The 12,032-nt window shown below is 55.4% G+C and overlaps 1 protein-coding gene across 1 annotated transcript in view; it reads right to left on the bottom strand.

Moving 5' to 3' along the window:
• EPHB4 (EPH receptor B4) overlaps nucleotides 1-8,521 on the bottom strand; it is a 32,914-nt gene extending 24,393 nt beyond the window's left edge. The window contains exon 1 of the mRNA XM_087714314.1: nucleotides 8,245-8,521. Coding sequence (XP_087570440.1) covers nucleotides 8,245-8,299 — 55 coding nt within the window. The 5' untranslated portion in view covers nucleotides 8,300-8,521. The remainder of the gene's footprint in view (nucleotides 1-8,244) is intronic.
• Between the last annotated feature and the right edge of the window lie 3,511 nt (nucleotides 8,522-12,032).

A 12,032-nucleotide genomic window follows, 5' to 3' on the forward strand; every position in this document is an offset into this window, starting at 1 on the left:
TCGCTAAGTGTGAAACATGGTCGTAAGTCACTTTTTTCCTTTGAACGGTCACTAAATGAACTGTTGCAAGCCGAGAACTGCCTGAGGTCCTTGACTTATGGCCCCAATCGAGCCCCCAAAATTTCCGTGCCTAAGCGAGACCGTCGTTAAAGTGGATTTGGCCCTGTTTGGCGACCTTCCTTGCCACGGTCGTTCAGCGAATCGCCGCAGATGTTCAGCTAGTCACACAGTCATTAAGTGAACCTGGACTTCCTAATGCCTTTGCCACGTGACTCCGGGGCATGGCCACCGTCATAAGTACGAACCAGTTGCCAAACGGCCGGATTTTGATCCCGCGACCAGGGGGACGTTGCGATAGCCGTTAAGGGTGAAAATCTTTGCCTTTTTAAAAACCTTTGAGCCAAACGGCCGTAAGTTCGAGGACTACGTAGAACAAGCAGCACCACATCCCTTTCTAGCAGAACTTCCAAAGGGCCTTCAAGGTCAGCCCCCAGCAGAAGGCCTGGCAGTGGTCCAGAGGGGAGGGGAGTAAAGGCAGGAGGGAACTGGGGGCTTCCCGTGGCCCAGGAAGAGTCTCGTTGGTGGGCCAAGAAAGTCCGGACGAGGCCCTTTGGGCTTCAGCTGCCCACCTGCCCTTCTTCCACAGGAGCTCCAACCTCCAGGAGGACCTCAACCAGCGGGTCAGTTCGGTCCAGGAAGGTCCTCCTCGTAATGACGGAGGATATCCGGAGCTCAGGGTTCACCTGAGGGGTCCTTGGGGGTCCTCCTCTCTCCTCCTCCTTCCCTCCCTCCTCTCCCCTTTCTCCTCCTCCTCTCCCCACATCCCATTCCCTTCTAGCACTGAGGATGTTCCCTAGTTGGGTCATGCGACGTCTACAAGAAAACCGCCCAGCTCAGGGAGCACCAAGGACCACCTCGCGTCCTGCTCCCTTCGTGGGAAACCCGCGTTACTGAAGGTGGCTGAGATGCAGCCCCCTGACCATCTCAAGGTTGGTTTCCAAGCTGTTCTTCCCCCATCTAGAGACTCCAAGAGTCTTGAAGACGGTGGGACAACATCTCAAGAACATCTCTTGAGCCATCTGGGATCAACTTCACCAGCCATCTGGGGCTCCTAAACCCAAGGCCAGAGAGGATGACCTCCCCTGGTGGCTTCTTACAGATGTGGAGGCCCACAACGAGGAGGAAAGGGAAGAACCGGGGCACTCCATATTCTCCACTCCTAAATCCCAGGAGGATGCCATGATGAAGGACATCAAAAGCTGATCATCAAAAGTGGGAAAGGATGAGCGCGTTCCCTCCATCCTGACTCCATCAGAGGTCCTCAACCAACGGAATCAGTGGTGTCTCCATAATACGTCCACCACCTCCGTCCTGCCTCTACCAGGGGTCATAGAACACAACTTCATAGGGACATAGGAAGAGACCTTGGAGGTCTTCAAGTCCAGCCCCCTGCTCAAGCTGGAGACCCTCTTCTATTTCAGAGAAACGGCTGTCCAATCCCTTCTTGAAAGCCTCCAATGATGGAGCATCCACAGGTTCTGGAGGGAAGTCATTCCATTGTTGGTCAACTGTTCTCCTTGTTAGGACATTTCTCCTTTCTTCTAATAGAATCTCTCTTTGACCGGTTTCCATCAATGGCTTCTTGTCCTGTTTTGGGGAATAGCTGACCCCCTCTTCTCCTTGACATCTCCCCAAGTCCTGGAAGACATTGACCATGTCTCCCTTCCCCAAATCCTTCTCTTTGATAGGCCAGCCCAGTGTTTCTCAACCTTGTCAACTTGAAGATGTCCGGACTTCAACTCCCAGAGTTCCCCAGCAGTGGTTAGGACAGTGTTTCTCAACCTTGTCAACTTGAAGATGTCCGGACTTCAACTCCCAGAGTTCCCCAGCAGTGGTTAGGACAGTGTTTCTCAACCTTGTCAACTTGAAGATGTCTGGACTTTAACTCCCAGAATTCCCCAGCAGTGGTTAGGACAGTGTTTCTCAACCTTGTCAACTTGAAGATGTCTGGACTTTAACTCCCAGAATTCCCCAGCCAGCGAATGCTGGCTGGGGAATTCTGGGAGTTGAAGTCCAGACATCTTCAAGTTGACAAGGTTGAGAAACACTGGGCTAGACATACGTAGCTCCCTCAACTACTCATCCTAAGATTTACCCTACAGAGCCTTCACCACCTTTGTGAGTCTTCTAGGGTCTTCAGCGATCAACGGTGACTCCATAATACGTCCACCTCTCAACTCAACCCACCAGAGGTCATCCACAAGTCCAATCATGGCATCTCCGCACTACACCCCAAGTCTGAAACTCAACCGGGATCCCTTGTTTCCCGAAGAACCGCAAGATCTCCAACCTTCTCAAGAACTTCACCCAGAAAGTTGGAGACCAGATGAAAACCATCTGGAAACGGTGGGGGATGGAGGTGGGGGTTCTTGAGGAGGTGACACATCTTCTCCATCAAAGGAGCGTTGGCCATCGCAAGGGCCCAGCTAGGTGTCACCTCCTGGGAAGTCCCGGAGAGTAGGACCCGCCCCCCCAAGGCCATTGTCGTTGAGTTGACAATGCCAGGTGTAGAAGGTGGTAAACCCCAGGCTTGTGAAAAGGGAGAACCATCCATTCTGGTGGGGTGCAGAGAAGGGTTTGCTCAATCCAATGTCCCTCAACGTTGACCGCTTGAAGAGGTATGGACTTCTAAAATCCCCCCGGCCATTCTGGGACTTGAAGTTCCCAAATTTGAAGACCCCGCCGTTCCAATCCGGCCCCCTTTCCCAAGGAAGGAGTCCTCACTCCCTATCCTGGGCCAACACTTGGCCAAGCCTTTCTGGACAACTTCCACGGATGTTGTAAACCCTGAGTAAGGCCACGCCTGGAATGTTACATCCAGTTTTGGTCCCCATCTTATTAAGCAAAATGTTGACACCATGGAAAAAATTCAGAGAACAACTTGGACGATTGGAGATGAAACCATAAGGAAGAAATTGAGTGGCGGGTGCGGGGGGAGACGGTATCAGTCTTCCAGTATTTGAGGGGCTGCCCCAAAGAAGAGGGGTGTGTGTGTGTCAAATTATTCTCCAAAGCACCGGAGGACAAGAAGCAACGGAGGGAAACTAAGCAAGGGGAGAAGCAATACGAAATTTGCTGACAGTGAGAACCATTAACCAGTGGAACTGCTTGCCACCAGAAGCTGCGGCTGCTCCATCCCTGGAGGCTTTTTGATTAAAAGAAGAGACTGGATATTTTAAGAAGCGGGTCTGAAATGGAAATTTCTCAACCTTGTCAACTTGAAGATGTCCGGACTTCAACTCCCAGAATTCCCCAGCAGTGGTTAGGACAGTGTTTCTCAACCTTGTCAACTTGAAGATGTCCGGACTTCAACTCCCAGAATTCCCCAGCCAGCTCTATTCGGATGGAAATTGAAGGCCCCCCTCCTCGGAATCGCACCCCTCCCAACAAGGGGAGCTGGAGGCAGGGCCCTGCCCCCCCTCAACCGCAGGGCTCCAGCATCCATACCGCCACGCCGGCGTGGGAATTGTGGGAATTCGGGGGGGGGGAGAGAATGAGAGCCGGCGGACAGCGCTGGGTGGGGATGAAGTCACGAGCGGCGCCCAGAGATGGGGATTTCCTGTCCCTCAAAGGCCGGCGGCCTCAGGGTCATCCAGCGAAAGCCCTTGGAGTCCGGCCAGCGGGGAGAAGGGAAGGCCGGAGACAAGAGTTCATTTCCCGACTCGCACTCACAACACACACACACACACAACACACAAACAATCTGGAGCGCTGGGGCTCACCCATCCGGTTCAATCCTCCCGTTGGACACCAAGTTTCATGGCTGTGTTGTGGTGGAAGGCCGTGGCTTCAGCCATCCCTGGTTGAACGACGGGTTTCGTTCCAAGGAAGGGGAGAGCGAGAGGCGCCTCTAACCACTAGCCCCGGCTGTGAAACCAGAGGCGTCCAAGCGGGCCAACTTTCAACTTGCCTTCGGAAGGTCACCTCGGGAAGCTTTCCAGAAGAGACTGGGCTGCCCTCGGTCAGAAACGGCGCAGGGTCTCCTGCACGGGTGGAGGGTTGGGACTAGATGACCCTCAAGGTCCCTTCCAAACCTCTCTCATTCCAATTCTATGGCTCCCACAATTCCCCAGCCGGCAAGTTTGGAGACCCCTTCCCTCTGGGGAAGATAGGACCTCCCCCCACCTCTACCCAAAGCCTGGGGGGGCGCCCCGTTGAAGACGCTGCCCCCCCCCTCTCTCTCTCCCAAGCTTTGCGAGGAGGCCTGGGAAGCCCATCGGAGGCAGCCATGCGGAGACAGGAGCCGCAAGGGGTTTGGGGGCTGCAAAGGGGAGGGGGATTCTGCCTTTGATAGAGCATGGATGCCCTCCCCCCCCCCAGGAGCAGAGGGATTACCCACCTACTCAGATACAGAATCCGCCAGCTGCCTTCTGCGGTTCTCGGCTGTTCCCAAGACCCCTGGACGCTCACGGGGGTCTCCAGCGGGCCCAGGACTCTCCGAGATAACCCATGCGCCAGGCCCACAGGAGCCCATCATCCCCAACCCCACAGGAATGCCATTCCGGGAACCTTTTGATTAGCCCAACCAAGGGGAATCGGAGAGAAGGAATCTTTCGCTAACGATCTCAATGGGGACCGAAACGACAAACCGTCGTTAAGCAAAGCAATTGTTGAGCCACTCAATTTTGTGACCTTTTCGGCACGTCGTTCAGCGAATCCAGGCTCCCCCCACTGACTTGGCTTGTTGAAAGACTCACTGGGAAGGGTGCAGTGGGGGGGTCATACCCGCCAATCGGATGGGGGATTTGGATCCCGCCACTGCAGGGAGGCTACGATGGTCATAACAGTGAGGACCGGCCCTGACTCACTTCCTTCAAGCACCACCGTGACTCTGAATGGTCGTTAAACCAAGGCAGGTTGTAAGTGCGAGGACCAGGAGGGAGTCACTTCATTTGGCACTGTTGCCACTTCAAACCGTCGTTAAATGGCGTAAGTTTGAGGACGGCCTGTAGGCCGGTCGAATGAAGAATGAATCAAATGGCCTGGGGAATCCCAGTAGCTGAACTGGCCAGTGTGTGCGTGCTCCAAGCACAGGGGGTCCTTGAGTTACGACCACAATGGAAAAGCCAGACAGTCATTAAGTGAGTTTTGCCCCATTTTAACCCCCTTTCTTGGCCCTGTTGTTAAGTGAATCACTGCGGATGTTAAGTGAGTCGCACAACTGCTAAACGAATCACGGCGGATGTTAAGCGAGTCCCACGGTTGCTAACTGAATCGTTGCCGCTGTTAAGCGAGTCACCACGGTTGTTCAGCAAATCCGGCTTCCCCGTCGACTTCGCTTGTCGGAAGGTCGTAAAAGGGGATGGCGGGACCCCCCTCCCCCCCCTTCGGGACACTGCGACCGTCATAAATACGAGTCAGTTGCCAAGTATCCAAATTTTGCACACCTGAGTGACAGATGCTACAAGTTTTGTAAGTGCAAAAAAGGTCAAAAGTCTCTTTTTTCAGCGACGACGTAACTTCGAACCCGTCACTAAATGAATTTTTGTTAAGTCAAGGACTGTCTCTACAGACCCTGGTATTCCACTACCCACACGGGAATCATGGTTTGTTCCCACGGCCTCCCTCCATTAGGAGGAATCCCCAATACGAATCCTGCACAATGGTCCACGCAACACGGGAAGGCCCAGGACGATGGGACAGGAGGTCCTCCGGCCAATGCCCAGCAGGGAACCGCCTCTCCCCCCCCGCCCCACGATGCAGGATTAAGCCCCCTGCCCCTCAGCAGAAGCCACAGCCCACGATCCCATCATCCCCAGCCGAAAGGCCTGATCACAACACAACAAAACTCCCTTGAGTTCTTCCTATGCTGCCTTTCAAGCAAGGAAGCAATCTGGACACTGGAATGGGGAAGGGGCTTCTCAAGACCACCACCCCCTCCGTGTGTGTGTGTGTGTGTGTGTGTGTGTGTGTGTGTGCGTGTGTGTGGATTTGATCTCCAGCAGCCCTTCGCAGCTTTGGGGAAGTTTGCAATTGGCAACTGGGGCCCCCCTGGGCTAAAGTGGGGGGGGGACCTTTGGTCCCAGCTGGGAGGGGGTGTGGGGAAGGGTCTCTTTCCCCCCCCTCCCCGCCTTTCCTTGGGTTTCTGTCTGGGGTGGAGATGAAAAGGAAGAGACGGAAGGAGGGGAGGTTTTTTTTCTCAACTCTTCTCTTAATCCCCTTTCAATGAGATTCTCCTGCAGACCCCACCTGGGACACGGTTGGGGGGGAAAGGGAGGAAGAGGGAGAGAGAGAGAGAGAGAAGGAGGGAAGGAAGGAAGGTATAAGAGAAAGATATAAAAAGGGAGGGGGGAGATGTAGAAAAGGGAGGAAGAGGGAGGGAGGGAGGAAGAAAGGGAGATATAGAAAAGGGACGGATGGGAGGAAGGAAATATATAAAAAGGAAGGCAGGAATAAAAAGGGAAGGAAGGAAGGAGAGGGAGGGAGGAAGGAAGATATAAAAGAAGGAAGGAAGATATAGGAAAGGGAGGGAGGGAGGAAGTAAATATATAAAAGGAAAGAAGGGAGGTATAAAAGAAAGATATAAAAAGGGAGGGGGAAGATGTAGAAAAGGGAGGGAGGGAGGGAGGAAGGGAGATATAGAAAAGGGAAAGAAGGAAGGAATAAAAAGGGAAGGAGGGAGGAAGGAAAGAAGGAAGATATAGAAAAGAGAGGGAGGGACAGAGGGAGGAAGAAAGTGAATATATATATAAAAGGGAAGGAAGGAAGGAATAAAAAAGGGAAGGAGGGAGGAAGGAAAGAAGGAAGGAAGATATAGGAAAGGGAAAGAGGGAGGAAGTAAATATATAAAAAAGAAAGGAAGATATAAAATGAGAAGGAAGGGAAGGAGGGAGGGAGGAGGGAGAATAGAGCCCTCCCATCAAAGCAGAGGCAGTTGGGAAAACATTTGAGGGCTTCTCAAGGCCCCAGACCTCTCTGTGTTTGCCTGAAGTGCTGAATTGCGGGGCGGGGGGGGACGGACGATGGGCCTTGTGGTTGTTGGATCTGGCAGTTGTTGGTTTCCCGGAGGAGGCCAACCAGATCTCCGTTTTTGGCAGGAAGAGCAAAAATCCCACAGACCAAATTCCGTTTTGCAAAGCAGATCTCTCTCTCTCTCTCTCTTTCTCTCTCTCTTTCTCTCTCTCTCTTTCTCTCTCTCTCTTTCTCTCTCTCTCTCTCTCTTTCTCTCTCTCTCTTTCTCTCTCTCTCTCTCTCTCTCTCTGGGCAGGAAGGGATCCTTGCCTGCACCCCCCCTCTCTCTCACACACACACAAACACACCCTAGCCCCCCCCAGCTGTTTCCAAGAGACCTCAGCCCCCACCCACCCCTTTGCTTAAGGTGCTCACTTTCCCCCCAAAGTAGACCCACAGATGGGCTTTGGGGGGGGGGAGGAGAACTCTCCTCTTCTTCTGGACCCACAAGGGCCCCCCCACCTTCCGCCCCAGAGGACCAGGGTCCATCATCCCCAACCTACAATGCTCCCCCCCCCCCTTGCCAGTCTGGAGGCCAGAATTTCAGAAGCAATTTTCCCTTTACAAGCAAGGAAGAGGGGGGGGGAATCCAGGGGTGTGTGTAGGAAAAGAACACTTGGGGAAGGGGGGGGGCTGACGGGGGGGGGCGTTGGGAGATGAAAGCCCTATTGCCCTTTTGCTGGGGGGGGGGGGCGACGCAGATCCTGCTTGGTATCAGAAAAAAAGGGCATCGATTGGGGCTTCATTAAAGCGGATCGATGCCAATCCATAACGCTTTGAAGGGGCACTAAAAACAGAGTGGGGAGGGGGCAAAGGTGTCTAGGAGAGGGGAGGGGGAGAGAATGCAAGGTGTCCTCTGCAGGGCGGGGGGGTCCTCTCCTAAATCCCAGAACCCCCCTCCCCCTTTTTTTGAGAGAGAGGGGAGGAGAAGACGATTCAAACAAAAACGGGGGAGGGTCCTTGCTATTTCTCTCCTGGGGAATTATCAACGCCTGTCCCCCCCCCTCCCCACAAGCACACAAATCCATCCGGGAACTCCCACTCTCCCCCCTCCCTCCACAAGCGTCGTGGGGAGGGGGCGCGCATTCCACGCGTGTCTGCGTTTGTGGGGAAGGGGGTGCAAAAAAGTTCGCCCAAAACTTTTTTCTGCCAACAAAACTCCCTTGCCCCCCTCCTCCCCCATCGCGGACCCCCCCCCCTCTTTTTTGGGGGAGGGGGGAATAAGCCCCTTACCTTCCACCGCCAGCACCAGACAAATCCGGACCCAGAGGGGCCAGCAGCGCTTCATCGCCCCGGCGACCCCGCAAATCTCATGCAGGGGACAAACCCAGGATCAGAGGAAGACACGACAAGCCCAGATAATCCGAGTTTCGCCCGGGGAAAAAGACCCCTCCGTGCCCGACCGCGATCGGGGAAAATCCATCCACGGGGGCGGCGTTCTCTTTTGGTTCTTTCTGCCCCGTCTGAACGCTGCGGAAAGCGGGCAGAGGGATGCGGAGACCCCCGCAGCCTCGCCGCGCCTTTTCCCTCGTCCCGGAGGAGTTTCGGACTTCGAGGAGACCCCCGGGGGTCCGAGGCAGAAGAAAGGCTCCGACGACCCCCCAAAAAGGGGGAGGCGGTGGGGAGCCGGGACCCCCGTCCCGGGGAAGTTTCCCTGCTGGGGGGTTTGGGGTAAGGGAGCGGGCGGGGGTCTCTCCTGCGCGATCCGCCCGTCCCGTCCCCGAGACAAAGAGTCCCGTGTCTGCGATCCGGGGCCGTTTCGGGAAACCTGAAGTCCAGAATGGCAGCGATGCCAGCAGCGGCGGCGGACAAAGGCGGCGGAGTCTGGCGGAGTTTGGGGCGCTGCCAGCCCCCCCTGGCGGGGGGAAAGGATGGGGAGGGGGAAAGGGGGGCGCCCCAGAAGTGGATCCGGGTGAGGGTCTCTCTTTTTTTCCCCCCCGTAAGGGCTGCTGGGCAGGAGACCCTCCCCGCCTCGGCCTCGCCTCTCCCCGAAACTTTTCCCTCCCCTGGCAAAAGAGGGAGGGGAGGGGAAAGCGGCGCCCCACCTCCAGCCCCACGGAGAGGACCCTCCCCCTCCTCCTCCCCCTCCCTCCAAGCGCAGGAGGGGCGCCCCCCCAACCCTCCCCGCGCGCTTTTTCCCCCCGGGGGTCGTTTCTGAAGTCTCAAAGCCCCCCCACCCACCCCCGAGAGAAGTTGGCGGGAGTGGGAGAACCCCCGCTTTTCACTCCAAAGGAGGGGAGGGGGCTTCTGGTTGCAGAAAGAACCCCCCTCCCCCAAAGGGCTCTTTCTTAGCATTGCAGGCGATGGGACCCCCCCCCAAATATTAGCATTGCAAGCAATGGGACCCCCCCAAATATTAGCATTGCAGGCAATGGGACACCCCCCCCCCAAATATTAGTACTGCAGGAAATGGGACCCCCCAAATATTAGCATTGCAGGCAATGGGACCCCCCCCAAATATTAGTACTGCAGGCAATGGGACCCCCCCAAATATTAGTACTGCAGGCAATGGGACCCCCCAAATATTAGCATTGCAGGCGATGGGACCCCCCCAAATATTAGTACTGCAGGCAATGGGACCCCCCAAATATTAGCATTGCAGGCAATGGGACCCCCCCAAATATTAGTACTGCAGGCAATGGGACCCCCCAAATATTAGTACTGCAGTCCATGGGACCCCCCAAATATTAGCATTGCAGTCGATGGGACCCCCCAAATATTAGCATTGCAGGCGATGGGACCCCCCAAATATTAGCATTGCAGGCAATGGGACCCCCCCAAATATTAGTACTGCAGGCAATGGGACCCCCCCAATATTAGCATTGCAGTCGATGGGACCCCCAAATATTAGCATTGCAGTCGATGGGACCCCCCCAAGTCAAATGCACCCCTCCCCCCCACTTGCAAGCCAAGAAGGGGTCTTGTTTGTGACCCCCACGCTTGGAAGGGTTCATTCGCCAGCATTTAAGAAGCCCCCCTCCCCACATAGGAGGGGGCCCAAACCCCGAAAGCATCAGGGCGCCCCCTGGTGGCCGAAGGGCTCAGCCGCTGCCCACATGCTGCCGTTCTCTCTACTAGGCGCTGGGGCAGGAGCTGGGGCTCCCGATTAGGCGGGGGGTGGGGGAGCGGGAGGGTCCCGTGTCGCCCACCCCCCCAGGCGGGGTTTCGAGCGGCGGGCTGGAGCCGAGAAAGGGAGAATCCACGCTGCGGAGGACTGGCTATGCGGGAAAACAATGCGGGGCCGAGGGAACGTGGGAACCCGCCAGAGGCCGACACGCAAAGAGGAAGGCCAGCCGGAGGGTCTTCTTCGGATCGTCTGGATGCAGATTCCAAGCAGAGAGAGAGAGAGGGAGGGAGGGAGGGAGGGAGAGAGAGAGAGGGAGGGAGGGAGGGAGGGAGAGGTAGGTGGGGATTCTCCCAGCCTTTCGGGGACCCAGAATCGCGTTCACACGTTCACATTTTTGTACATCGATCGGGAAGGCGGGTGGGGGGGGGCGGGACTGTCCATTGGTGGTGAAAGCGGGGCAGAAGCGAATCCCGCTGACCGCGTCTCTTAGGGTGGGGTTGTAGGGGGAGAACATGATTGATCTCATTCTGACGTTACGGCTCTGACTCGCAACCAGCCTTCCGGGCGTGGGAGGGGCTTCCAAGTCACCATGGCTGGGGGTGTGGGATGGGGTGGGCAGGGCGGCTGGAGAAATCAGGCGAGAAGAGAAACGCGACCCCTCCCAGCATCGAAGGGGGCTGCGTTCCCACGACACCCTGAACCTGCGAGTCGGTCTCAAAGAAGCGTGCACGTGTCCCCAGCGCCCACGGCGGGGGTTGGGGGGGGCTGATGCCCACCTGGGGGGTGGGTGGCTGAGCCAAGGTGGCCCTGGGTAGTGACGGGAGGGAGTCGGTCGTGAGAATCCGACACCGGGTGCCTGGGCAGCGTTGACCTGGGCGAGGCTGAGCTCTCGCGGCTTCCTGCTTGGCTCCGGCCGTCCTGATGAAGCCGCCCGGCCCTTTCCGCGCCAGGAGAGGGGGCCGGAAAGCCGCAGGGGTGGGGAAGGGGGGCCGGGAGCTGTCTCCGCTGGCAGGAGCCGCGCTCGGCCGGAGTGGACAGGAGACCGCGGAACCTCCTGCCACTGGAGGCGGCGCCGGGTACCATTTTGTGAGAGGGCGCCCAACATGCCTTCTGCTGACGGGGGTTGCCTGGGGGGGGAGTAATCAGAAGCTCACCCCCCCCCCCCTAGGTAGAAGGATGCCTTGCCCTGCTGAACTTCGGCCTGCCTTTTGCTCAGCTGGGCAAGATTAGAGGAGTGGGGAAGGGTTGGGAGGGGGCTTATCGAGTTCAATTAGAAGTCATAAGGCTGGGAGCACAGCCCTCCCTTGCCTTAGGCACAGGACTTGAACTCAAGACCAGATTCTTAGTCCCTAATGGGCTGAGCCAATGAATAAAGCAATGCGTTTATTATTAATGGAGCTCATGCAATCATTGTTATACGACCAGTAAAACATTAAACAGACAAAGATAAATACATTCTGTGTGTTTTGTGTGTGTGTGTGTGTGTGTGTGTGTGAAGATCTCTCTCTATCATCTCTCTCCTTTCTAATATATCATCTCTCTCTCTCTCTTCTCTCTCTCTGTCTCTCTAATATATCTTTCATCTATCTCTATCTCTCTATCATCTCTTTTATCTCTCTCTCTCTAATATATTAATCATCTCTCTTCTCTTTCTCTCTAGCTAATGTATGTATGTATCTATCTATCATCTATCATCTCTCTCTTATCTATATCTATCCATCCACCCATCCATCCCTCTCTCTACCTACCTACCTATCATCTATCACCTCTCTCTTATCTCTCTCTCTCTCCCTCTATCTAATATATCTATCATCTCTCTCTCTCTCTCTTATCTATCTAATAGATTGATTGATCGATCAATCCTTCCATCTCTCCCTCTCTTTACCTACCTATCATATCTATCTATCTATCTATCTTTCTTTCTTTCTTTCTTTCTATCGTCTATCTGTCTATC

The sequence above is a fragment of the Thamnophis sirtalis genome, unplaced genomic scaffold (genome assembly GCF_051295495.1).
Source record: "Thamnophis sirtalis isolate CommonGarterSnake01/CBP01778 unplaced genomic scaffold, rThaSir2_p1.2 scaffold_4, whole genome shotgun sequence".
NCBI lineage: Eukaryota > Metazoa > Chordata > Lepidosauria > Squamata > Natricidae > Thamnophis > Thamnophis sirtalis.